The sequence below is a fragment of the Dermacentor variabilis genome, chromosome 2 (genome assembly GCF_050947875.1).
Source record: "Dermacentor variabilis isolate Ectoservices chromosome 2, ASM5094787v1, whole genome shotgun sequence".
In the NCBI taxonomy this organism is placed as follows: domain Eukaryota; kingdom Metazoa; phylum Arthropoda; class Arachnida; order Ixodida; family Ixodidae; genus Dermacentor; species Dermacentor variabilis.
The window spans coordinates 16,265,268-16,293,009 of record NC_134569.1 but is presented as its reverse complement, the minus strand read 5'-3'; the positions used below and the strand labels follow the sequence as shown (position 1 = coordinate 16,293,009).

The following is a 27,742-nucleotide window of genomic DNA, read 5'->3' as shown; positions in this document are numbered from 1 at the left end:
ATGCTACTATTACTAGTCAAAACTATTTTATTCATGGGTGGAAACCTCATCCATCCAACCAAGTAGTCACGCAATGTAACCTGCAGCGAACAGTTTGAACGCTTGTCGAAGTATAACAGCACAGCTCCTATCGTAGCAGAACGGTACCCACGCTGTTACGATCGTCGCGTATGTTTCATGGCTCCTAAACCGCAGCTTATAAATAGAGGATAATACTGCAATAAGGTCACATTAGTGATTGGAACATTCGGAAATATACAATTGATCTACGATGCTGATTGTAGGCTCAAATTTGCGCGCACACATCGCGCTGCGTGTTCCGTCCACCTCAACGCTCAGCAGAAATTCCGGCCATGACGCCTTAAACCACTACAGCACGTCTCACAGAACCGTTTACCACGTCGAAGACGCACGTCATACTAAACAGACCGCGCGACCGCGGAAACAAACGCCAGAACCTACCGCCGAGCGTGTACCTGCCATGCAAAAGACGGCTTTCACCCAAGCCAGTATGGCGCTGCTCATAGGCGGCGCCATTGCGTTCACAATATGGCGGCGCCTACGAAAAACGGTCTATAAGTTGTAGCGAAAAGACAGGCGTGTTCTTCGGGCACATCGTCATCGCTTCGCACGGGGATAGAGCTCGCGCGCACTATACCACGTGACCATATAGCGCGTGACTGGCTTCCCACACTTCACACACTTACTTTTTTTGCACTCCCAGCGCGGACGCAATACAGATAGCGCTAACAGTTTTGTTCAGGTGTAACAGTTTGGCTGTTCAGGGAATTCAGAGCCATTAGAGGTGTTGGCCTTCGTCCGCAAGCGCGTTGAACTGAGATCATTGGGTGCATTCAGTGAACTGTGCGTTTTTAGTGCTTGATAGTAAAAACTCTGTGTGTTGTTGTTCTTGTATGCCGTCCTTTTTCCTTTTTATACAGCTTTATGACCAGTGAACGCAAGAAACGGGAGCTTTGCGTGATTACGGTCTTTTGAAGATGTGTTGAACCTTGCTTCTGCTGACTGCACTGAGAAACAGAGAAGGTGTCACAGACCGGCGCCAACCATGTTATATATATATATATATATATATATATATATATATATATATATATATATATATATATATATATATATATTTCTTTAGAGTGCGTTTTTCGGGCATCCCGTTCAGAAGCGACGGGAGGAGGCCGCGAGAGAAGGCGGAGAGGACTGCCCAGGGTCGAGGGGCATCTGGAGACGGTCGGCTTTGTGAGCCGCGCAAGCGACTGTTCTTCGGAGGCGGCTTCGCTGTCCCCTTCGACGGAGTCGGGGCTTGGCCGCGGTGCAAGATTACCAGAGTGGAGCAGGCAGAGCGCACGGTGAAGAGAGTTGTGCGCCCTTTGTCCACTGTTCTGTCGCTTCCGCTGGTCGGGATCGCGGAGTCGGCCGGGCCATAAATCGACAGTGCGCATGCTGTCTTCGGTGGCGCCGAGAAAAAAACGCCCGTAAATAACCGCTGGGCGCAGCACTGTCTTTCACCAGCGTCTTCCCTCCGCCAGCTCGTTAGCAGTTCGGTGGGACACAGTCGGTTGGAAACAGGCAGCGAAGAAGGTTGTGTGAGTCTTTGCGGCGTACGGGGCCGAATTCCTGCGGACGAGGCGCGCGCTTCATCGCACCGGGCCCGCCGCCTTCGAGCCATCGCCGCAACGATTGCCACACGAGCCGTCCCCGTTCTTCGCCGCGCTCCGATATGGTCTGTCCGCCGGCTTGTCCTCTTCTTCTTCCTTCTGTTAACTCTCAATGATTCGTGTGCCTCTAAACTCCTTTGTTTACTGTTGCTGTAACCCTGCATGCCTGATTATTGTGTGTTCTGGTCGCGTTTCGAGTTGTGTGTGCTTTTCGCCAATTCTGTTCGTTCCTACTTTGAATTCTTTGTTCTCTTATTGACCTTGATCAGTTTTGTGTATGATTAAACGCTTGTTATCCCCTTTCAGCGAGTTGCTTCGTGATTGCCGACGCACCGATAAACGGGCGCCTTGCTCGGGCTGACCAACCCTGAATAAATATATGTTGTACAAAACCCCTCGCTTGTAGGCCGGGGCGAAGCGTAAAGCGGACCCCTGTGCTCCGTCGGCTTGCGCCTGGCAGCCGGATCGGCGAGCGAGGTTTGAGTTTTGTGACAGAAGGGATTCACATGTTGTCTCCCACGCTGTCTCTCGTTAGCGTTTGCAATGTTCAATACATGTCCTTTACCATCGGGCCGAAAACGCAACACTTTCAATGCGCGTTGCATTCCAGATTTCCGGAAAAAGAGAGCGACCGGTGGTTGTAACCGGTTTCCATATCGGCTTACTTGTTGCGGTCGGCAATAGGTGGCGCCACGGAGGGCGCTCGGGTACGCTCGGGCGCGCGCGTTATACTTTTTTTTTTTTTTTTTTTTTGCATTGCGATGAAGCCAGCTTCCATCGCGCGTGTGTGCCCGCGTAGGGCTCGTTCTAAACGTTTAAAGCTTAACGACTCGCATGTCTTATGGAATCGACGTTGGCTGTACTAACGAAAAGCCCTTTCCATAGTATTGTCGAAATTCCCGTTCGTACAAAAATTCCTCTGAGGCTCTTGGCCTTTAGCCGGAGTCCGTAACATGCGGTCGCGTGGTTCCTGTGCATTCACCTCCTTCGCCACTAATTAACCTTGGCCTCAGAAAACCCTGTCCCTCATTCTTCGAACGTGTCAAAGTTGGGGCCCGTGGGGAGCTGCGCGCCGCGCTCGAGACCCCATTGATCGATGGTGTTTGCCGTCCCAAAGCAACTCGGGGGCTACGCGAGGCGCGTCATTCCGTCGCCTGAAAACCCCGATAGCGAAAGTGCCGGTTGAATATATATATATATATATATATATATATATATATATATATATATATATATATATATATATATATATATATATATATATACACACACACACACACACACACACACACACACACACACACACACACACACACACACACACACACGATGATCCAACACTGTAATTACTGCTGCTTGCAAAAGGAAAGGCATTGCTTCTTTATAATAACCGTACCATACACCCCATGAAGATGCATTACCAACAAGCCCACATTGCAACCCTCGTGAACTTTATAATAAAATGTACAGGAGAAAAAGAACCCTACGTGGTGGCTGTCGTAAATGAAACGCGCCTTTTCGCTCTTCTGGCGTCGAGTACTTCGTGCAACCGCACTCCGCCCATAGAATGCATTTGGAAGTCTGAAAACCTCTGTTGCGGGAAGAAATGAGAATTGGTTGTTTATTTTCGTGGAAGCGCGAGTTACTGACTGAAGTTGCAAGATGTGGATTCAGTAGAATTGATGACTATATATATGCAGAATAAGCGTGTGTTTGAGGAAGTGGTAAAGAATGGGGGCAGCTTCAAACCAGGAGGAAAGTTCGTAAGGGTCCAAGAAGCGTTGCATAATTCGGCTTTTTTTTTTTAACGTCAGCCTTTCCGCTGGGCTATGTGGTGAAGCATACGCAATGTATCGCGGTGAAGCATGTCAAGAGCGAAGTCCACACTCGTGGGACAACATGTAGTATGTGCTCTATAATGGTACAAGCGCGCACCCGCCGTCTCCTGTCGCAGCACGAGCGCCGAGAGGCCTATAAGGGCCTTCAGAGCTATTTCGGACGAAGCTTGGGCGATTTGAATCCTCGTTTCGTTGATCTGGCGCGCCCCGCCCCGTACGAGACCGTAGCGCGAGCTAGTAACGCTTTCGCGAAGTAAAAAGCGGCTAGTAAAAAAGGAAGAAATAGGGAAAGGTTTGGATAGTCGTTGTACAGGTGCGGCCACTGCTAGCGGAAACACGGGAGCCCGTGTTTGATGATGATGACGACGACGACGTTGAGAACGATGCAACCCAGCGCTAATCGCCTCATGGGCTCAAACCACACAAGCTGGATGCCTCGTCCTACAGTGGCGGTATTCTCGAGCGATCACTCCTGGGGGCTTTGGAAATTCATCGAGACTCGGCACTGGACTCGTCGAAGTACATACGGCTGACGGCGCATTTGATACTGTGGGAAGATAGCGAACTTGGCCAGAAACAATGTCGGGCTAAACGCGAATGCGTGTGGTACCGAGTCTCACAAAGTCGCACTAAAATGAAAATATCGACGAAAGTGATCGCTCAAGAGTACCGATCCAGCTGTTTTCCGCACCACTGTTCGCATAGTCGGATGGCTCCTCCGATTTGTCGTCCAGGTGGATTTGCCGCGGTGCCAGCATAGTCCTCGGAAAGTGGTAATTTCCGTTTATTTTGGAATAAATTCAAAGCACGTAGTTTCGGAATCGGCAGTATTTTTTACGAAGTAATAAAGTTTAAAATGATCCTTAGCAAACGAAAACTCCGTGGAAGTTTTATTCACATTCCGAATTCTGTGCTGCCTGCATGCAGCATGATAAATGAGCCTGCATACATTTGGTTTTCGCAGCACTTGCATAAACACTCGGAGACGCCAGTGCGCACGGCCCATAATACCAACGCGCGCGCGCGCGCTGCATGTAGCGAAGGGCGGGAAGAACCGTAGGAGACGACGCGCCGGGTGCTCCGCCTATATCGCTTTGATTGCGCCTGCGCCGCAAGATTTGGCGCTCCGCGGAGTGCTGCTGCCGTGGGCTCCCGTGTTCCCGTTAGCAGTGGCCGCGCCTGTACATGACTGCTGCTTGAATGAAATTCAAGACGTTGTACTCCGAAAAAAGTGCGTGGAACTGCTTAATTAACCATGAACAGGGTGTCTACCAACCGGGAAAACCGGGAATTCTCAGGGATTTTGAGTAGTCTGGAAAAACTCAGGGAACCTAACTCAGGGAGTTTGTGCTTTCATCAGGGAAAATTTGCTGTAAATTTATTGAAAGGGAACCCAAAGTCACGGTAATGCTGGCCCGAGTAACAGAGAGGAATCGTAACCAATGGTCTTTGACGCCGCCTCATCGGCTGGAGGAGTTGTCAGAGTACAGTCAACGAGCGATTTTCCGGACGCTAGATAATTCGGACGGCTTCGCGGCACCAGTACGTACCCCATAGGGTGTATAAGAACGCTGAAATTTCGGGCGCAAGAACCATTCGCCGTCAAATTTTCCAGACTTTTTGCCATGACCGCAGGTCCGAAACGGCATTAATAAAAGCCACAACCTCCGCCATTTTGATAACCTCGCCGCCTCGAACCGGCACACTTGCACGCAGAACCACTGGCAGCCGTAGCAACCACCGCAACAATGCTAGGCCTAGCTTAAGCTTCGTGCCGTTCTGTACCGTGTTTTTCATTGAAAGAATTCGCCGCTATCAGCAGTGGCACCGACACCGCCTTTGTGGTCATCGCAACGGGCTTCGAAGTTCGGAACGCACGGCGCGTTGCATAATGCCGGTTCCCGAAAGTCATCTTCACCGCAAAACAGAAGTGTTATGCTGTGAAGCATAACAAGTGTGTGAAGGGGCAGCTGGCACAGGACACAGTATGACATATATTCCTTAATTATACACGCGTACACCCGCCATCTTTTGTCACAGTACGAGCACCTATATGCCTAATTAGTGTACTGGCAGGCCTTCACCACTTTTTCTGGCGTGCCTGTGGCGATTTTAACCCTTAAGGGCTGTGAAAGACATGCATCAATTTTTTTTGGACGTTTTGTCGGCCCCTAGGTAGTCCGAAAAATCGGACGCTGACTGCACAATTGTCCAAGAGGATGCTTCAAATAGTCCGTGTGGCGAATGCGCAGCCTAAGGAAAACAAGAAGACAAAGGACCTAGGCATTGAGAAATGAACGGGGAAGGAAGCACGCTGCCGCTTTCTTTGAGGGAGCTTGCACTCTAAAAGCAAAGTGTTGGCGGACACGGAGATGCAGGTGTCTGTCACCCAAGTAAAAAAAAAACTCTTTAAAGCAGTGAAACGCAACACTGAGGCCTTGTGCGTGGGCTGAGTATGTCAGGATAGTTAAGGTTGACTTACCAGCTGTTGCGAGAGTATCTAACTTGTGATAAAGTTCGGGCTGCATACCAGTTAGCTTGCTATCAATCGATAGAAATAGCTCATAGTCGGAAATATTCTGTATGCATCTTCTTTTTATTCACATTTGAGAATGTTCGACTCAGTTTGCAATGGGTTTTACTATTTTTCTTCGAAGATATTTTATTCGCTGTGCATTTTACTAACCCCTCACTTCTGTTTTCTTTTTGAATAAAATGAACACTACCCTTACTATTCAAACTCTGGATTAAGTTGTTTTTTTATTTTTTAGCATGCTTACTAGAAAGTGACACCATTGGGCGATATGATGTACGGAGCCCGTCTTGACATAAAACAAAGTTCTGTGTCACTCAGGAAACATTGCAAAGGGACTCAGGGAAAACCTGGAAAACTCAGGGAATTTGGAAATGTCAACTTGGTAGACACCCTGATGAAATAATACTTGAGAAGCTGCTTTGTATACCAAAGGCAATAATCTGTTGTCGGACTCAACAAGGAAAACGTTCGCTCACTCGTTCGTTCGGGCTATTCGCTTACGTTGACAACTATCGTCGATGGTTTCTGCACAATATCTGTTAGCTCGTAATATATGGCGAAGTGGCTCCTTTCCACTTTTACTATGCTTCACCGCAATACATTACGTATGTTTCAACGCATATTACTGCTGTAATACGAAGACCTTAGGGAACTGAATTACGCAACCCATCTCAAACCTTTGTCAGGAAACCTTACATTGTATAAATGTATGCAGTGAAATATAAACAGGGCAAATAGCGTGACCAGTTTGTATTATAAAGTGAAAAGTGGCAGAGTTTTTTTGTGCTTCACGAACTGTGCAGCACCTAGGTAAGCACCCACTTGGAAGCCTTTTCTTCTCCGACAGTGTCACTTCGCAACACGACAGTATCTCCCGTCCGGAAGAACTCTCAGTTAGGGGGAAACTCTCTACGTGGCCTGGCTGTCGCACGAAGAACACACACGACCCGCGGCAACGCTCGTCAGTACACCTCAGGCATATATACACCTACAACAAGCGACGCAAGTCACGTGTAATTTATACGTGTACGCTCATCTAAATCGCAGAACTGGCAGAATACCGCGCGACAGGACTGGGCGCAGGCGATGTTCTTACATGTTGTGTCGTGCCGTCCTCTGGTGTCATTAGTGGCACTCACTACCATTGTTATCTGCAATGTTCGCATGATAGAGCCGCGACCTCCACGTCTGTGCGTTTGTATGAATTCATTAGGCCAAACAGGTGTGCGCATGCCACCTATCTACTGCCAATCAAGTGCGATAACGCCACTTGTGTAACGGCCAATGGCATGATGCAACCTGTTCTTGTAAGGCTGTACGAATCCATGTACGCCCCATCTGCCAGACCCTCTCACCCGGGAGAAGCGTCTCCGCCTACCTCACTGCGTCGTCCTCCGAGACGCTGCAGGCTCCTCCGTCGGCCGGCTTCGGGTGCGACGCTACGCTAGCTAGCGCACTGGCGCTCGCGTCGTATGCGATGCACATCACATTTTTTCTGTTTTTGTTATGTTTTCAAGTTCGTTGGAACCTATACGCTCATTTATTTTTAATATTTATATCAGACACAAAGCGCTACGATCAAAACGCACATCTTTAGCGCCTTATCTTTTCCTACCATAAGCGGAACTTCCGCTGTTGAGAGGCAGACGGAGTGGCGCACGAGAGACTTCGCACCGAAAGCGCCTGCTTGATTTTGACCATCCGGGGTTCTTTAACCGAACGAGACACAAAAGTACCCAAATGAAAGGTTTATTTTTAATTGAAATGTGCGAAGTACACTGGGAATAAGGACGTTAAACGAAAAAAAAAAAAAACAGGGAAGACGGCGGGAACTTTTCAGCAATAGGTGTGCATGTGCAACTCCAAGCAGAACACTGGAAGTGAACTTCCCCCAGAGGGGTAGGAAAAATGCGCCGTTTGCGCCATTTTGCTACAATTCGACTTGCCTGCTCCTGGCTGCGCCCACTCAAGTGCAATGTGCCCCAACTGCGCAAAAGTGCAGTGCTTCTTTGTTTTCACGGCACTGCAATGTTTTCAGTAGAGTTATGCAACTACAGTCAACGACCGATTTTCCGGACACCCGATTTTTCGGAAATGCCCGATAATTCGCACGCCTTCGCGGCACCGCCACGGTACTCCATAGAGTCAATATAAAAGAACGTCTGAAATTTCGGACGCAAAAAAAACCTTCGCTTTACGATCTTACGGACGTTTTGCCGTGACCGCAGGTCCGAAATAGCATTGATCGAAGCCACCACCGCCGCGTTATTTCAATTATTTCGCCACCTCGAACAGGCGCTTTCGCGCGCAGATCAGCTGGCAGCCGTAGCCACTACCGCGGCTAGCTAGACCCAGCTACATCGACGTTCTCTACCAACCTTCTTGCTGTTAGGTGCCGTGTTTTCACTAGACATTTCGCCGCTGTTAGCAATAACGCCGACTACGCCTTTGCCATCCTTGCCAACGGCTTCGAAGCTTGGAACGCACGACGCGTTGCGCAATGCCGGTTCCTGAAAGTCAGCTTCGCTTCCATACAGCAATGTTATGCGGTGAAGCGTACCAAGAGTCGGAAGAGGCAATTGTCACGAGACAAAGTGTCTGTTCCTTATTATACACGCATGCACTTGCCATCTCCTGTCACAGTACAAGCACCGATAGATACATCTAGTAATTATACTGACAGGCCTTCAGAGCTATTTCGGGCGTGACTGCGGCGATTTGAGCTCTTCGGGACAGTGGTAGTTCTTGGGCAGGCCGGTAGGGTATCGGCGAGAAAAGTTACGGTTTTACGCCGAATCAGCTCGTATCTATTTGCAGAGGCGAAATGGACATTGGAGAAGCCGAAAAACTGCCTCACAACATAAGCGAATGTACGGGATGGTACGAACGTTGTTCTCCACCGCGATCGCAATCTTTGCGAGACACAGTACGGAGGCATCTCATGTTGGCACCGTTCATAGACGCATAGTCTCTTGTCGAGCTCTTGCATTGTTATTGGGCCGAATGCGCACTTTGTCTCGTGCGGTTAAGTATATGAAAGCACAGCTATGCATTTGGCTATACATATTTCTGAGTATTCGCACCCCTGCCTTCTTAGCAAGCTTCTGAGTGCACACGCGGGGCAGAGAATACACAGGGGTTCCTACAAAAAGCCGTCGGGACGTTACGGTCGCGCCAACAACAACAAACATTTTCTAAGCCTGCATTCGACCCTTTGCGGCCGCTTGCCCGAGTGGCCGGCAATAACCGCTTGCTCGTCGGTTCCTATTCCTACGACCTCTTGGCGCCCGTTGACCGGTGCTTCGCCGAATCGAATAATGCCGCACCGTGACACGTTGCCTATCCAAACAAAAAATGTTTGCAACATATCGTGCATGGTGTACCGCCTGTGGGAACGCAAGCTCAATTGGTCGCCATTGGCTTTGTGTCTTGCTTCACTGTTCAGCAGCACTTACTGACTGCACAGTAATAACAGGCTTCGCCAAATGCCTGCAGATTACTGCTGTATTACTCCAAGTATTCCAAAAATACCAGTTTTTCTGCACCGAAACTCTCCCGACTGCTCCTAAACTGCTCCAGAACGACATTTTTCCTGCTGCAAAAATTGCTCCAAATCCTAAATTGACTGAACTACCACTGTTCACCGTAAGCGACACACGGATTTGTGTGGAACTTGTACCTGCAGACAGTTCTTGCCGAATGTGAAACAAAGTTGTGTACATTGCATTTGCTTTACACATCAGCTGTGCAACACCAGTTCAGCCGGGGATCTAGCATCGGTCTTTCTCCTCTAACCCTGCTTTCAAAGCAAAGCGAGTAGCGTGCCAATCCTCTTTCTCGTGCTGTGCTGTAATCCAATAAATGATACTTCCTGCCTGTCATTCAGTGTTGGTCGAGGACCTTTAGCCAGAGACGCCATACTTAAAGACGATATTCAGCAAGAAAGAACGTTTTCTTCTGGCGTGTTGCTCCCAGGCAGCTCTCAACCATAAGAAGTTTAATTAGCAGCAATGATGCTTCGAATGATGAAGTGTATCCTCTGAAGGTTCTGTTTGCATTTAATTTGAATTAGAAGAAGAATAAAGTTACCCACTCTGAATTTACTGCCCAAACTGCGGCACAGTACAACACTGTGGCGTGTATTGCTGTGGGAACCAACAAACTTCATATTTGCGTCATGTCTTTCAGTGCATTTGCCGCATGTTTCGCCACCTTTGTTCAGCAGTTCTCGAATGTCGCCAGGTTAAGTATGCCAGCGGAGAAGAACGATGTGGAGTATTCTAGCGACTACGACCATCCGTGGATATTTGTCAAGGAACGTGCGCATCTCGGGCGCTCTTTATGACAGGACCCGTAAATAGCGTACTCCTTTTCGTTGCTTCTCTTTGGTATTTCTATGATAGTAATTGACATCGTTATTTTACGGCTTCTCTTCAGTGTTTCACGCGTGACGCTCCTCTCGGAAGGGGAATCCCCGCTTCGTTCTTTCACTGCTTGTGCGCGCCCCATTCTTGTCGGTCATCCGTTCTTCCCCAGACGTGCGTTGTCGTCATATTTTCACCTCCTTTCAACCGCTTGGCCGATTTCGCGGCCACGCATGGTCTTCGTTGTTTTCGCAAGGCTGAGTCGGTGATGAAACGGGGGAGGCATCTTGCGACCTCGGCCTGCTGCCGTTACGCGATGGGGAATTCGACGTGCTACTGCATGTAATAGGTCATAGGCGGCTCAAAAGGTGGGAGTCAGAACTTTTAATTTGTCCTGTCGCGCTTGCTTCTTTTTCGTTGTTTTCTTTTTTACTCGTTTTTATTTCCTCGCCGTTGTTGGGACAGTGTTTTTTCAAGGTGAATGAATTTCAGCTAAATCAATAAGTTGAAGCGGGGCTTGAACATTGTAGACTGTAGCACACAGGTCTCATATATTACGGAAGTCAGCAGTTCGAAAAGTCGAGTATTAGAACAAAAGGATCAATCTCTCTATTTGGCGAATTACTGCGTCGTTCGGGCATGCGCATTGCTCTTCGTGAATGGCTTTTACGAGGAACGATTTCGCGTGAGGCTGCGGTGGTTCGTCGAGGGGTCTTGAACCTCTTCTAAACGTAGTATACGCGCTCTTTAAACAATGCACCATTACCGATTCCTTAACGGAGACCTTCCGAACTGGCTCTCTCCCGCCTAACACAGAAACGAGGTCAGCTGGGCAGGTAAAACAAGAACGTACATGGATATAGGTCCTCACTCTCGTTAAAATGAATTAATACGAGGGCGCACCCCGCAGCACGTGTCTATTGTACCATGTTTTCATGACACATTGATGTCCGCCTATTACGATTCACTATTAAAGCGCGCTCTTTATCTATATACTGTATTTCTGAGACGTACCAGGTGTAAAGTAAGATTATTATGGCTTAAACTTGACGCTTTCTTTTCCTCCTCATTTTTCTGAATGATTTAGATCTCTCGCTGTGAGGTCTGCTATATTGAAAAAAAGACAGAAGTCTCTGCTATCACACTCGGTTTCTTCCACGGTTAAGTCAGGTTCTTGCATTGCTGCGTGCGTGCGTGCGTGCGTGCGTGCGTGCGTGCGTGCGTGCGTGCGTGCGTGCGTGCGTGCGTGCGTGCGTGTGTGTGTGTGTGTGTGTGTGTGTGTGTGTGTGTGTGTGTGTGTGTGTGTGTGTGTGTGTGTGTGTGTGTGTGTGTGTGTGTGTGTGTGTGTGTGTGTGTGTGTGTGTGTGTGTGCGCGCGCGCGTGTGGGTGTGTATGTGGAAGGAGAGAGAGAGAACAGGTGGGTAGTTAGCAGGGGAGCTGCTCAATCCGAACGTTGGCATCCTATATTCGTCTTCGAAAACAATGTGTCACTGCACACCTCTGCATCCTCGGAGGATAATTGTTGTGCAAATGGAAGAGGAGCACGCATGAGCTGTCTTCGTTCTGTGCGATGTGTTGAGAGCATACTCACTGTAGAACACTATAGCAAATTCCGGAAGTCGAAATTTCCTCGAAAGGCTTGTACCCAGCATTATTCGATGACCGCGTTTGTAGCGAATGCAAATCCGTCGCACTGGTACTAAACCGAAAGCGCTTCGCGCAGTAGAGTCGAAACCTATGGTAGGGGAGCGCCATCGTTTCACGCTTCGTCACTTTTGACCGTTTCGCCGCGAGCATGTCACGCCAACGTTTTCCCGCTCCTTAATGGTGCTCAATGACGGGGCCGGTGCGCCTCACGTCACCTGTGCACACCGGCGAGAAGTGTTGCCACGTAAGAGGAGAGATCTCGCCTCCGATGTCCGCATATGCGCTGTGGTCGCCTCAGTTGCGCTCATTTTGTTTTTCTTGTCTTGCTGCAATCCGTGGCGTGTTCCCGATCCGTCAGAGCCCCGTCCGGAGTGTGTTGTGTGCTGATTTCCTTTGCGAATCGAAGTCGCCACGCTGCATCCATCGTGGTGGGCTGCAGAAAAGGAGGGAGTGACGGGTGTGGGGCAGTTTTAGAGCTCTGTATAGCGGCCAGCGCTCTGCGCTCTGATCGGCGTCTTCCGTGCCGCTGCAGTCCGCGGCGTTTACGGGTCACGATCCGGCCGTCTGCATCGCCTGCTGCAGCTCTTTGGACGTTATGTTGTAGCAGCACCCGGCGGGCGTGATATTGGCGCGGCCGTCCAATCGCTTCTCAGGTCCGGCGAGACATCCCTCTGTGTGCGCGGCCTGCTCCGCCACTATCCTGGCCACGCCGGGCACGTTTCGAATGCTGGCATATGCGAGGCAAGTCGGGAGTGGCCCATAGAGAAAGAAATTCAGCAAGAGGGGACACTCTTCAAAAACTGGCAACAGGAAACACGTCACGCCTAGTTTCAACTCCATCCGTTAGTTGACGCGAGCATCAGAAAAAAATGTGAAATAAACTTCCAGACAACGTTTTATTTCTTTTTATTCTTTCCCACTGAAAGTGAAAAAGTTTTGCGTGTAAATGAACTTATACTTTGCAACTTATTTTTGTTGCGTTGCCTAGCAACACGCTAGCGGCACGCCAGACGCGCGTGCATACGTCATGCGCCAGGTAAGCCGCAGGAGTGAGCGGGGCGGCTGCGCATGCGAAGCTCGCATGTTCGGCGACCCGTCTATTTTGGATGTAGCCCGTTTTTTGGGCTCCCGGCATTCTCTTGTGTTCCGTCTGGATTTCGACATGGCACCGCTGCACTACTGGACTATACAGCAAGGTGAGGAATTTTGTTTGACAGTCTGCGACGCACTTCAAGCACATTTAGGCTTACTGCATAAAACTGAACCTATATAGTGACGCAGTTATCGAAAAACAGCTCCGCAGTCCAAGCCTAGTTAATATAAGTTAATTACTCGTACTGGGAGATGTTTGCGACGCTTTCTATGAGCCCAAGCATAATTATAACTAATTTCGGTAGTTTTTGGGCACGCTCGCCGGCCCTGGCTTTCTGACGAAAAGCACCTTGGCCGTGTGACGCAGTTTCGCGTGTACTGAATGTTACCGGGACTAGTTTTGGCGCTTTCTCTGACCCCAGACATTATTGTAACTAATTTCACTACTTTTTGGGGTACTTTTCAAGCACAGTGGCCGCGCTCGGCGTAGTGACGCAGTTAGCGAAAACCAGCTCGGCTGTGTGCCGCAGTTAGTTTCGCGTGTACTGAGTCCTAGTGGTAGAAGTTCGTGACGCATTCTCTGACCCGAAAAAGTACTGTAATTTATTTGGTAACTTTTTGGGATATCTTGAGGCTTGCTCGCCGCGCCTGGGGTTGTGAAGCTGTTAGCAAAAAAGCAAGCCGGCCATAGTGAGTTAGTTTTGCGTGTACTGAAATTTAGTGGGACAAGTTTGTGACGCATTTTATAGCCCTGCAACAACATATACCTTATTTCGGTACTCACGCTTGTCGAAAACGCGACGAGCGATTGCCGAGAGGGATAACACGGGAGTGTTGCATGCCCCGGCAGGACTCGTAAAAAATAACACGGAGGAGCTCAAGGACTTGACATTTATGTATTCTGAGCGACTGAAAACAGGCTTTGCACCCACGAATCTGTCTTGAGTGCGACTAGAAGGCATTCTGCGAGCGTGTAACATGGTCTGGCTGAGCCTGTGTTGTAGCCACCTTTGTGTACTTGGCGTACCATCGCGTCGACTGAGGCCAAGTTGTTTTGGAAACGCGCAGTCACCCGTGTATTTGGGCTCTTAAAGTGCAGGAAATAATGCCCGGGAAGAGAGGGGGGCTTGAAAATCGGATGTTTTGTTCAGATTTTATGGCATTGTTTGGGAGGAGTCTTTTTCTGCGAAATGTACACAAAAGTGAATTTATCTGTAATGCCGCTCATTCACCACTTACGCACGTTTCGCCTCTACACGCAATACTCCTGTTAGGTCAATATACCGAGATAATACATGCTTGTAATTTACTTTCTTGCAGCTGATGGCATCCGGTGGAGCTTCGTACGGCAACGACTGCTGCTTACCTGGTGCCCCAACTTTGGATGAATGTAGAAGCCCGGAACGAGTATTTATATACAGCAAAATAAACATTTCATCATTTCAGAAGACGTCTTGCGTTTTCTTTATGAAATTGCACCTGACGGATTCGGTGGAGTCTTGTAAAGGTCGTTCGCAATCATTTTTACTAAATAATGAAACGATTCCACGCCCAGGCCACGCGGGGTTCAGCAGAAGCGAAAAAAAAAAAAAAAATGCCGCGCCGCACAGCGTTGCCGGCGCGGCGTGTACCAAGTATTGTTCAAAACGCGCGCGCCCAAAACCGAAACCGGAAGGAGTCAACACCATCCGCTTGGTGTGCTACAGTCAATTCTGCCGCTGGGCTCTATGGGAGTGTCCGCTCTTGTTGAAATTTCTTTCTCTATGAGTGGCCCTTTGTTCCTTCATTACAATGTCGGAGGCAGGCGGTCCACGAGGAAAGACGCCCCTGACGTCCGATGCACTACGTGATAGTTTAAACAGTCCGAAGGATGCTTGCGCGATAGTTGAAGCGGGCGTATGTGTCGATCCGCTTATGTAACCGCGCGACTCTTGCGACGCTGAAGGAAGCTGCGGGCGGCACGGTGTTGTTCAAGATCACTATTAATCGTGGCATTAACTATTTATACCGATGCATCACCTGCAATGCCTGCATTGCATCGTTGGGTAATAGTGATTTCTCAATATTTTCGAACCTGTTTTCAACGTTGCATTTTCACCTGCTGTACGGAATCGCGGTAATCGTTCTGACAATAGAGGGAAGGAGTTACAGAAGGAAAAACAGATACTGAGAAAAGTCTGTCTTCCTGCTTGTGCGGGAAAGGTACCTCAGTCCAAGGCTCCTGCGGCTCTTGCTGTCTCCCGGGCCTGTATGCTGTATAGTTTCAAGTATAGATGCGCACGATGTCGTTGCGCGAACCTAATTGATCTCCTCTACCTCGTAAGGCAAATTGGGCACGTAACACGCGTAATTAAAAAAAAAACCTCTAGGCGATTGCACGCGAAGAAAACTGCCTCGTCAGCTAAATTAGGGTGTGTGGCTATACTTCAAAAATGTCATCTCTCCTTGGTCTTAGCATGGTTGCAATATCACGATGTCCGGCCGCGTGGACCGCATGTCGCTAGATCGAAATGCAGAGACGATCGTGTGGGCGAGCTTTCAGTGCATGTTAGGGAACTCCAGGCGGTCAAAATTAGGGAAAGTGGATAACCGGGCCAGTTGGTATAGATTCACGCTTTGGAAGCGCAAGCACACCACGAAGAAGAACGCTCGTTGTATCTCGTTCTTCGTTGTGCTTGTGTGTGCGCGCTCCCAGACAACGATGGGTCAAAATTAATCCGGAGCCCTGACTTATATGCGATGACTCTCGTAGCATGATTATTCGATCAATCTTACCAGTGTTAAGCTGACGTGAGACACGAAACACTGCTTTTGTGCTAAGTGTCCCGTCAGCTTAGCGCTGTTGTTTTCACCACGATTTCACTAAGCAATTTTTGCAGCCGTTCACATTTTCCATACGGGGTGTTTCCGTCATATATATTTTTTAGACCATACAGAATAGTTAAGTCTCCTGTAGCAGATTACTAATCCGTCAACTAGGTTAATCAGAAGAGGCGGACATCACTTCCACCAGAAATCACAAGTCGTAATCGACTAATGAACAAAAGCTCGCCAGTTGAGTTCCTTTTACTAATTACCTTACGGTCCATATTGCGATTGACGAATTGTAGCCGGTGAGTTTGCCAGGCATATTGACGTGGAACGAATTGTGAGGATGGCACCGGTTTCGAGATATGCGCCGTATAATTTGCGGTAAGAATGCACCGTTGTTCCACTTACTTTTTTGAACAAAGCCTCGTTTTATGTTTTGGAGCACAAAAGTAACTGCACCGTCAATGTATTTCGTCGTCCGCATCTTAGAATTCTTTCCAAGTGGGAACTTCTTGCGAACCCACCGGCTACAGTCCGTAAATTGCCATATGCGCTGTAAGTTACATAATGAAAACGTTAATTAGCGAATTAGCGAGTTGCTTATGCATTTCGATTTCTCGGTCAAGTAGTGTCCGCCTTTTCGAGTATTTCAGCTCAAAAACTAGAATTGTTCTATCTTCCAAAAGCGACTTATAAATATTCTGTATGTTCTAAAAAAAGAGAGAGAAACACCACGTATAATGGCCGCTAAATGACATTGCGACTCCCGCCGTCTCCTGGCCAAGCGGCAATATGGATGAATCAAATGCGTACAGAAATTAACGATTGTCTTGCGCTAAAATTCTGTCCCGGAAGACCTCGGGTCACTATCGCAGAAGACAGGCCAACCTCTGCGCGTTTGTGCAAGTCACCAGCCAAATGTCGTTCCTATTACAAAGGTGTATAGAGCGCTTTGCAAAGCGTCCTATTAGACAGTTTCAACTTTCTATCTATTAGGCATTTGTTTTGTGCAGGGTGTCCCCAGTTAGCTGGGACAGCCTGCATAGCGCTGGTCTTTGCCCTTTTGAAGCGTGGCTAACTCTTAGGAAGGCGCTCATTTAGCGCTTGGAAAAGCGACGGTTTTCTCCTTCACCACAGTTTGGGAAAACCATGTAACACGGGGCACTTCCACGTGTGGCCTCATTATGCGGCGGCGTATACGCATGCGCGACTGCGCGTAGTCGACCGCCCCGTTAATCTCCTGGCCGGGGAATTATGTGCGCTCGGCTGATTTATCGAAGCCTTCCACTGCCGCGCACATAAGGTGTATACCGGTTCCCGAAAGCGTATTGCTGCCCCGCGCGCCGCCTAGCTTTGCGGCCGAATGTTGCCGAAACCAGAGGACGGCGGCGTTATTTCTCTGGTACGTTGTTGCCGGGATGTATAATCGCGCCTGTCAGGGGTGCCGGTTAATCGCTTTCCAACCAATACACAGGAAGAACACTGACAAAGCCATCTGGAAGAGGGAAAAGAAAGAAAGGTTGCCATGGATTAAATACTTCATTGTTCCCCCCAATAGGCAGAATCCAGTTCCTGTCTTCAGTTTCACGAAAGGAACAGCAGCTGTGCGCCTTTGCGAAATGCGCCTGCAGTACCCGCGCACGTCACTCCCGCGTTAGCGCTGCCCCACTATAAATGGCGATGGAAACGACCTTTCGAGCTTAATATTGCGCTTTCTAAAGTCTTGGCAATAATACAGCAACTTGTGGTGATGCCGCAGGACATGCAAGAGTTCACCGAACGAACAAGCGTAGTTTTTTCACGCAGTCTCCCTTGCCTGCTCTCGACACGTTAGAGGGCCTCACCATGGGAGATGATTGCGGGCACTTTGGGCGCGCAGCACGTCACCTCAAGGCCTTTTGGTTAGACGACATTGTTCGTACACGAGTCGGGTACTGTTCCATCTTGCTGCCTCGACCTTTTCCCGTCGCGGACCCCCCGTCCGTTTCGCAATCTCCGGTTAATTCGCCGTCCCGCGCACGTCTCCCGCGCCGCGCCACCTTGAGCCTGGACGACGTCTCCGTCGGCGCGACCGGTTGGCTCCCCTCTGCTACCTCCTCGTGTGCGCCGTGGAATTTGGGTCACGGAAGCTTCTGTGTGTGTGTGTCTACCTGCCTACCGCCGTCGTGGTCGTGCGCTGCTCGCGCGCCAACCGAGCATGCTTTGAGAAGAGTGCCCCTCTCCCGTTACGTGTACTCCAGAGGGAGAAGGACTCCGTCTTCGCCCGACCTCTTCCCCGCAAAGCTGAGCCGATGCGAGCCGGCCTTTCCGTGCTTGTTTTCTTCCGTGTGCCGCCCGCGCTCTTTTCATCTGTAGAGAGAGAGATAGGGAGAGGAATGACTGGTGGCGAGAGCGTGCGGTCATGGAAGCGCCTCGCCGTCGTTTCGGACGGACAGACCGCATGGAACGAGCGGGCTTCGACGTCGGCCTCTGCACTAGCCGTGCCCACGGATACACGCGACGCCCGTTAGCCCGCCCGTTCCTCTTTTGTCGTTCGCCTTTCTTTTCTTTTCCTGCGCCCGCTTGTCTCTGGCAGCAGCCTACCAAGTCGTGACCGTCTCTTCTTCTTGGCTTCGATCGCCCCCATACGCGTGGCACGCTCGCTCTGACTCTTGTGTCGTGCCCGTCATCGCTGGTGAACGTCTGTATGTGTGTGTGTGTTCCCCTCGTCGATGCGTACCCCTGGAACCCGTGCTCACCGGAAACCTGCGCAGCCGAAGGAGTTGTGGCTGCCGTTCGTTCTTTATTGATTCATCGCTGATTCGTGCCGCGCCTCCCCACCTCTGCTGGCGCCCGTCGAGCGACTGTTTTTGTCTGTGCTTTGGCCAGACTGCTCTGGCAGACTTGTCGTTTCCTTTCCGACGTGCAGTGGCTTGTCCGTCCCGGCGAGACGCCAGACTGTGCACCACACTCTCGAAAAAAAGAAAATACCACAAGCTGAAAGCAGAGTGTTCGTTTCTGTCCCGGATCGGCTGACGATTCAGAAGCGAAGACCGCCTCACCCCGTTGTTCAAACGGGAGTGGAGCGTCGAACGCGCAGCCTCTGACCGTCATAGTGGATACGGACTAACTACTGGACGTCATCTGTTTGCCTCGCAGCCCGTCTGTGTGAACCTGTGTATGTTGTTCCGTGGCAAGTTTCTGAAACGCTTCACTAGACAGAAGGCGAGTGCGTCAAGCGGAGATTATTACGCTTTCTTGCGTCTTAACGGGCCACTGGAATGGCCACCGCCGTCTTGCAGCGCGGATAACATTCTTTGGATGACGCCACGGAAGAAAAGATGCGCCTTGGAAACAGATCAGTCCATTCTTTGTGATACGGCGGTCGTTGTGGCGTAAACGTTGCGCTTGCCGAGCCAACTAGGTAAGTGCCGCCAAAGCGGGGAAGTGCGGCCTCTGCTGTTACAGCCGCCCTTGTCGGCGCCTTGTCCCCCAGCCTTGCCGGCGACAATCGGACCGGAACCCGGTCGGAAGCGCTCTTTTGGCCCAGGAAGAAAACGGCGGCAGGCGACGACAAGCGGGTTCTTCTCTCCTCAGGGCGCCCATTCAACGACGCGGAACGTGGCCAGGAGGAGCACGGCTTTTCGCGTCCGCCGCCGGCGGCCAACAAGCGGAAGTGCGCCCCCGTCTGCGCACTTTTGTGTGTGCCTCAGAGACCGCGAAAGTGCCCGCCGATCGCCAAGCGCCGCTTCGACACAGCGCGGCGTGCTCCCGAAGATCGGAATCTCGAGGGGCCGCTCGGAGGCGGTCGTCCCCCCTACGGCCGCTTTCGTCCGAGTGACGGAGAGGCGTCAACCGCTGTGTCCCCCGTGAACACGTTCGGCGGAACGACACGAAGACCGGTACATACGTTTCTCCGCGGAGGCGTACTTCGCTGACTCGCCGCACTCCGTCAAGTCGTCAGGGACCGATCGCTGTCGCCACTGGACCGCTCTCCATGGCACGGCTCTCCACGACGACTGGGTCGTGAGGCGGCTTGTCGCACACTGGTGAAGGCGCGCGCGCGCATCGAAGCTGGGTTTCTTTTCTCGGCGCCTGGTGGTGAGCATGCCGTCGCGCCAGGAGCACCACGTCCTGACGCGCACCAGCTTCGGTGGCGGCGGCAGCGCGCACAGCGTGTGGGGCGGCGGCACCTACGGCTCGTACCAGGCGCTGGCCGCTGCCGCCGCGCCCCCGCCGCCGTGGCAGCCGTCCGGCGGCTACCAGCAGTGGGGCTACCACCACCAGTCGTTCCTCAAGTGGAGGACGTGGACGCAGCCGGCGGGCAACCCCTTCCTCAAGGGATACGACGCCTCGCAGTTTGTGAGTGATAATGCGCAGCGCCTCAGCAGAGAGAGGTGTCTTGTTCCGTGTGTGCAGCAACTGTGTGTGCACATGCGTATTAAGATGTCAGGTGACCGAGCATGACTTGAGTATAACTTCTCGAATGAACAGTTAAAATAGTCTTGCGTTAGCATAGCGAGCATCTTATGATTACGTTTTTCATGGACGAGCAGGCATCGGAGCACGAGGCTTAATTGTTTGCATAGTGTTTGTCTATGTATCAACAAGTTCGCTATATTTGAAATGGTAATGGTCAACCAACTAAATCACCAGCACATCCTCGTCAACAAGTCTTCCGAGGTTCTTTCGGATTAAGTTTTTACTGCTGCTAATTCGGGTATACGTGCCACATGGCAGGTGCTGTAACGGTAACGGCGACGATATGCTGAAGCGTTTTGTTGTCTTTATACTAACGCCGAAACCATCCGAGGGGCCGAAATGGTCCAGCGATGGCTCGTTGAGCGCGCGTGCAGTTTCAGCTTCATTAAGTTCGGCTGCATCGGACTGCTGTCGAGCACGTGCGAATGCCACAGCTCCAGCACCGTCCGTCTTGATCTTGAGATGCATATGTTGTGTAAATGCTTCTTACGGTCAGGCTTCCGATTGAATCGTCGTATCCCGTTTATTCATTGATCCGACCGATAACGCACTGTTTCAACACCGCCTTATTGCGCAGCTTTCGCGGAGGTGGCGATTTAGTGCGATGGAGAAAGAAGTCATCAGGACAGTGGTGTTGAATGTGAAGGAACTTGCATTTTGATCTTTATTTCGACGTTTGTTGGCGCAAATGACAGCAGTGGTATTGCTTTCTTGTCGCGCTTTCTTGAGCGCGCCCACTCCCAGCGTGACCATTCTCTGCCCAGTTCCTTGAGAAGTCACACTATCGTACTTTAGGCACATTTCTCATCGAGCAGGTTTGGGATTTTTATTTTATTGACAAATGCTGCCATCTCAATGCGAGACATAGCAGGGGCGGATCAAAAATGAGTTACGTACGATATATAAACAAAATATGTAACATCATACATGTAGCAGTATAAAGTTTCTTTTTTTTTTTAGACAGTACATATTTTTTATGGCGTTCTTGCAAACGAGTTCGTAGACAAGGCGGATATACTTTGCCGCTAACAGCGTGAAATTCAGATGGCTAGTTAAAAAAGAAAGAAAGACATCTTTTCTATTAGTTCCTTAAGGAAAGTTGTTTATATGGTGAAATTCAAGGCAGTCATATTTTAGTGCACCCTAATTTCTTTAAGATCGCACCTAATGCGAGATATTTATCATCAAATTTCAACGGTGAATCCAGACACTACCGAAACGGAGCGCCGCGGGAGCTCATAACAGGCGGCCCCGCCATCAAGTCAGACCGAAACGCCGGCTTCGCGACTACAGCGCAAGGCCGTTGGAAACCGATTGTGTACCGGCCGGTCGCGGCAGCTACCGATACGACGGCGGGCTTTGCCTGGCCAGCATGTGCGGCCGTGTGTCGGGTCGGGATTCGCTGCGGCATGCGATCATTCAAGCTTCGCCCCGCGCAAATTCTTTGTGGGGCGTTGCCGTCTCACGAGCAGCGGGACGCGCTGTCTCGATGTTGCCTCGATTGAGTGTGGGAGCTTTATGGTGAATATCTCGAATTAGGGGCGATTTTTAATGTAAACAAAAAAAATAGGACCGCATGAAAATGTCTTTGCCTTCAAATTAGCCATTTAGACAACTGCTCCCACAGCATGCAGTAATAAAGAAGTTCAGGATGTTTTGTTAATTAGTCATTTAAAGCTCACGTTATTAACGGCAAAGTATGTTCGCCTCGCCTAGAAACTCGTCTGCAAGAACGCCACGCTCATTACCTTTCTTCAATAAAATATCTGTATCGCCTAAATAAAACTCTCTTTATATTAAGCACGAAACTGTATGAGTATACATAGTAACAGCATAGCGTATACGTAACGTATAAGGTGTTCAGTTTGTTTTCTAGGCGCTGGCATGCTGCCACACGGCGACGCGCGACTCTGGTGTTGCAACTCGTATGGATCGAGCGCAATAGTACCTGTCCCTTCACAAGTACGCCGCTATAGCTGCGCGTCGGATGAGGCGATAGGGCTGCCGCTCACACACAGATGACGATCTTTTAGCGCGCCTCTCGAAGCAGTGTTTTGAGTGCAGCAGTCTTCCATTGGAAACCGCTGACAGAACGCCGCCGTTATTTCGAGTAATTTCGCCGTTTCGCCGTTTCGAGTTACTTCGCAGCTGTTGTTGTACGCTACGGCCCCAACGTAACGTTAAGTCGATAATTGCGTGCGTTAGCCTCAGCGGTGTCACTGAGCATCATTTGCCGAGTTTTCTTTGTTTTATTTGACGGGCATGTGTCCGGGAGATTTGTTAGAGCCAACACCACCTATAGGTGGTGGTGTTCGAGCCCGAACGCGCCGAGTTTTACGAGATGTTTAAGCACGATGACCGCAAGAGCAAGCGTTTGCAATGGTTACGCACGGTGTGTAACAAGTATGTGGTGATCTCCTCAGGAATAGTACCGAGGAGTCATTGCAACGAGCGTGGCGGCTGGTTCGGATCCGACGTACCACATCTGTCGTTTAGTGGCCTGCGCACGGTGGACCTCCTGCAGCGTCTTCGCGCTCAGTGGGCGCTGCTGCGCGAGCGATGGTGGATCTGTGCGCAAGAGTAGCGCGCGCGTATTTCGCGTCTGCGTTGTGCTGCCGTGCGCAGGCGTTCAGCATGCACGGAAATAACTTTCTTTCCTTTCTTCCTTTTCTTTTTGATGCGTACACAAGCTCGTACAGCAGCGCTGGCCTATCGCGCCATCGGGGCTGCGGCGTGGACGTGAACTCTTGCCCTAACGACTGCCGGCCGCTGGTCGCGGAAAATTAATCTTTTCTCGTTCCGGCGTCGAGTGACCCGGAAAGAGAACGGGGAAACGCGCTTAACGCCGATTCTCTTTTCCCCTGCGCGACGGTGTATACTGCATAGCCTCGCTTCGGGCCTTGCGTCGGCCAAAAAAGCGCGTGCGCAACCCCGTAACAACGGCCGGCAGCAGCGCGATCGCCCGGCGGATTAAGTGCCACGGTGCGCGTCGGGTATACAGAGCCTCTGGGTCTGCCGCGTTGCATCTGCAGATCTCTGCTGTTTCGGCGCCGCTTTTCCCAATCGCCATTCCCCGTCTCGCTGCTCTGAAAAACAGCCGCACGGCGTTCTCGCTGGTCCTAAAGCGGGCCCCAATCGAAGGCCTCGAATCGGGGGAGGGGGGGATAAAGGCTACGCACCGAGGACGCGGAAACGCGCGCAGCTTTAAACCTTCGCACGCGAACTGCATGCACGCGCTGGGCGACGGCAATTAGCGGGGTGTCGGTTGTGACGTAACCGCGCCTTTGTACAGACGTCGTGTGCGGCGTGAGTCGGCACTGGATTAAAGCCCCGCTATGCGTGATTATCGACGGGTCGGCGCTTTGTCCTTGGCGTACACTTCTGCGGGCCGCACTTGGCGAAGCCCGAGGCGCGCTTTAGCCGCTGTGTCATTGTCGGCCTTTAACAATTTAACGCCGTTCGTGGAAACATTCGCTTCCTAATAGAATGAGCACGCCGCATGACGCTCGCTGAAGGTTTCGTTGCTTTCCGGCGGCGGGTGTAATTTGGACGTATGTACGTAGCAGTTCGCGAGCTGAGATCTCCTGCGTCGTATTTCTCTTCGAGGTCTCCGAGGGGGTTTATCTAAACACCCTTAGAATTTTATCTTGCACTTATACGGCCCGGAGTCGCTTCCGACATAATAGAAATTACGATCGCCCCTGCAAATCAGGGGCGTGGCCTTCACCCTAACTTATATCGCTCGACCTGCGCGGATGTACCGCGCACTCTCTCGGCATCACGTGCAGCGCTATTCTGGCGAGCCTGCGCGCAACGTCGCCGCGAGCGCGGGGACACCGGTGTGTGCCGCGTCGAGAAACGAAGTCGGTGCGTGCGATTCGCGCGGCTTTCTTTTGCGCGCCTTTTCGTCTCGACGGTAAAAAGGGCGGGGAGGGGAGCACACGCTCTTATATGCGTTCAAGATCTACTGCTATGAGCTCGCAACTTTCTCGTTCGTCCGCATCCTCCTCCTTTTTTTTCTTCATTCTTTGTTACATTATTGGAGACGCCCTTTGTAGCAGCGCATCACGCCGTGGTACCCGTGCGGACAAAAGAATCGACTGTTAACGAAGTTGAATTATACAGGCTGTTTCAGGGAACACTTTCAAAAAATACTTGGTATCTCTCTCCTTGAACCGACGCTATTTCTTGATCGCTAGATTGAGTGTCCAAAAAAACTTTGGCAAAGTACCACCCCTGCGTAGAGATGCAAGCGGTTGAAAAAACCATTGGCAATTTCGGGAAGCAGACGCTTCCTTTATCTTTAGTTTTTTTTTTTTTACCCAGAATAAAATTGAAAAAAAAAAACTTCCCCGCAGAATTCTGTTGCGATGCGACTCCTTTCGCCTTATCTGAAAGTATGGTCAAAAGAAGGAGTCTGGCAGTCCGCGAAGCACCTGCATCCATCCACGGGGTGGCAGGGACTTTTCTTCAACCAACCCTTGAACCCCCTCATCCGTCGCGTACTGGCGATAGCCCTTTCCTCTGGGGCATGTGAAAGAAACTCCTCCGAGTTTGGAAATGTGCACACCAATCTGCGCAACAGGCTCGCAGGGGATTGCGTGCAAAAGCTTGTGTACGTGCGCACGAACCTCAATATCCGAAAGGCTTCGTCCGCTGCACAGAGAAGCGTTGACGCCTCAAGCTCGAATGAATGGGACAGAGATTGATACAAATGTCGGTCTTGACGGTCTGATGTGAAATCAATGCCTTGACGTGAAATCGCGCCCTAGTTTTTAATTCGGAAGCTCTGCTGGGACTTTCGTGGTGCAATAATGTAACGAATATACTATTTTCAATTTTAGAGAAATTGTCTAGTTTTTCATAGCTTTGTGAGCAATCGTCTTTCAGTTTTTCGCATTTTTCTGAAAAAAAAAAAAACACGAAAGCAGCAAGTGTTTTTCACGCCCTTTAAAATTTTATGAAATTTTACATCTCTCCTCTAGCGACGTTGACAAATTCGTGGAAGACGAGGAGCTTACCGAATCTCGCTGTTTATTACATTGCTACACTGCTCCTTTGAGTCGCTATTGCTTGGCCTCTCGGTTGAATGATAATTGGGGATTATTGACCAGTATACTTGTGACTCGCTCGTGCCTGAACGCGCGCGCTAATTTTTGCAATCGCACAACGAATCCGGCGCTTACGAGAAGATGCTAGCCGTCTCATCCAAAATTGGTCGTCGAAAGTACGCTTGCGGTTTCGAACGCTGTATGCGATCTTCACTGGAGGAGGAAGAGCTCGCGTTTATCGACGCGACTCGATGGTCGTCGCGGCATGCAGTGCAAGGCTGGCGGCAACGAATCGTGCGGCGATGCCGACTCGGAACACGTTGGCCACTTTTTGATGCGTGCGAACGTCGCATTGGTCACTACTTTATATCCTCACGATAACAAGCGGCTCATTAATTATCTCCTAAATCATATCCGCAGTTGTAGCTTGCGCTCTTATGTTCCGCTCCGTCGGCTTCGAAGGATCGAAACACGGATGGACACACTGTCGAAAGAGACTACCCCCACCCCTGGTCACGCACGGCAGCGTATATAGCAGACACCGCGGGAGTTGTTTCGCGAGACGTACACTCACGGCGTAATTGTGGAACCCCATCGCGTTCGTCTTTAGCCGCGGCCACCGCATCGTTGCCGATTCGGCGCAAGGTGAGCGCGTATCGAATGCTTCGATCTTGAGCGCGTACGCCATTCTCTGTTCGCGCTGTAACTGAGCGCACGCCTGTACATATGGCATATTTGCGGACCGCACGTTCCTGCTACGGCTGCGTGCCATTTCGCTTGCGCGCACGCTTGCCGCGCGCCGACTGCCGGCGCTGACGTGGCTGTGCGAGCAGGCCTGGCAACAGCGGTGCGCGCATGTACGGCGCCGCCGCCGTGTGGCGGTGTGCCGTCATCGCGGGACGATTGGCTACCGTCCGAAGCGCACGCGCGGTGCCGCGCCGATGCGCGATGTGTACTCGTGGCCCGCGGAGTTTTAATTTTTTTTCCTTGCCGTGGCGCATGTGAATGTTAATGAAGAAAGCGTTGACTTCGAATTATAGCCACGTGATCGCTTGGTGGCCGTGCACCAGGCTGTGGTAATGTGGAAGGGAAATATACGGGGCTCCCGCCAAGTGAACAAAGGATGAATTCGCGATACATTTCGCTTGACTCGTGAACGTTCTTTCGAAACTGTTTCTGGCTTGCCAAGCGTCCTTTTGCGGTAACAGTGCATGGATTTGTGTGTCATTTAAAAAGGGTAATTTACTTACGAAGGTTAACTTATTTCTCTTTAGTGCTCCTTTAACTAGCATCGACTGCGAGCAATGTCACTCTCGCGTTCCGTTTTGTGTGGGAAGTGTGGCACAAGTGACCTCCCTCGCATCCCTTTCAGTGCGTGTTCGCGGGACTTGTTTGTACGTGTCGGGTCCCGAGCCATATGTCAGCGAAGCGACGCTCGTTGGAGTCACTGTACTGCGCGCGTTCGCTTCTTGGGCCCCAAGCAAACGTGGTTCCAGGCTTGAAATATACGCAACGCCCATCAAGGTCGCTCGCGGCACCGTAAGATGGCGATGAAGATGTAAAACGCGCCTATCTCATTGCGCGTGGTACGGCATCCTCCCAATGGCCTTGAGCCATGGAATGCGCGTTTGTTTGCGTGTGCCGTTATTGGCCGACCGCCGCTTCGCGTTGAGTCGGCTGCATACAAGTATTCCAAGCTCGCTGCCTGAAAGCGCTGTCTTTCGGCTCGACGGCGCCGTTGCCAAAGGCGCGCTCTGCGGACACCTCCCTCCGTGTTCCCATGACGCCTGTGTCACGCGTGCAGTATGGTAAATGCGCGACGCTGTGGTTGAGACGTTTTCGTGGCGCGACGAGTGCATAATTCCAGGGCTATATTTCCAGATGTCGACGCCCAAACCTAGTTTCCTTCACGTCATAGGCACGGAAGCGCTTCGCCAGTTAACAGCTATCCTCTAAAGTAACGTGAGGACTTCGCGGGACGTGTACGGATACGATTTCGTAATCTTTCAGTACGTTGTGTGGGGTTGTACGTACAACTTAAGTGATCGCCGAACGCTTGTGTACGTCATGCGCGATCCCGTATGCTGCGTCTCTGACATTTGCCATTTCGCAGTGTTCTGCAGCATCGCGCCCTGCTGCACCCGAGGTGTGCCCGAGAATGTGCGCGCAACTTACCTCGCACGCTCATCCTTGCGGGCCTGCGTGTGTCGTTCAGTTCGGTCTTCCCGTACATCACGGTTCATCGGCAGGCTTTCCGCGACTGCTGGTCTTG

The 27,742-nt window shown here is 50.8% G+C and overlaps 1 protein-coding gene across 3 annotated transcripts in view; it reads left to right on the top strand.

Annotated features, from left to right (window-relative positions):
- The window catches only part of GckIII (Germinal centre kinase III), a 181,369-nt gene that overhangs the window by 69,429 nt on the left and 84,198 nt on the right, over nucleotides 1–27,742 (top strand). For 2 of the 3 annotated variants that reach the window (XM_075679764.1, XM_075679759.1), the window contains exon 1: nucleotides 20,030–20,299. The exons of the other annotated variant lie outside the window; for it this stretch is intronic. In XM_075679764.1, coding sequence (XP_075535879.1) covers nucleotides 20,045–20,299 — 255 coding nt within the window. In that variant the 5' untranslated portion in view covers nucleotides 20,030–20,044. Of the gene's footprint in view, nucleotides 1–20,029; nucleotides 20,300–27,742 lie in introns of those variants that run through there. 3 annotated transcript variants of the gene reach the window in all.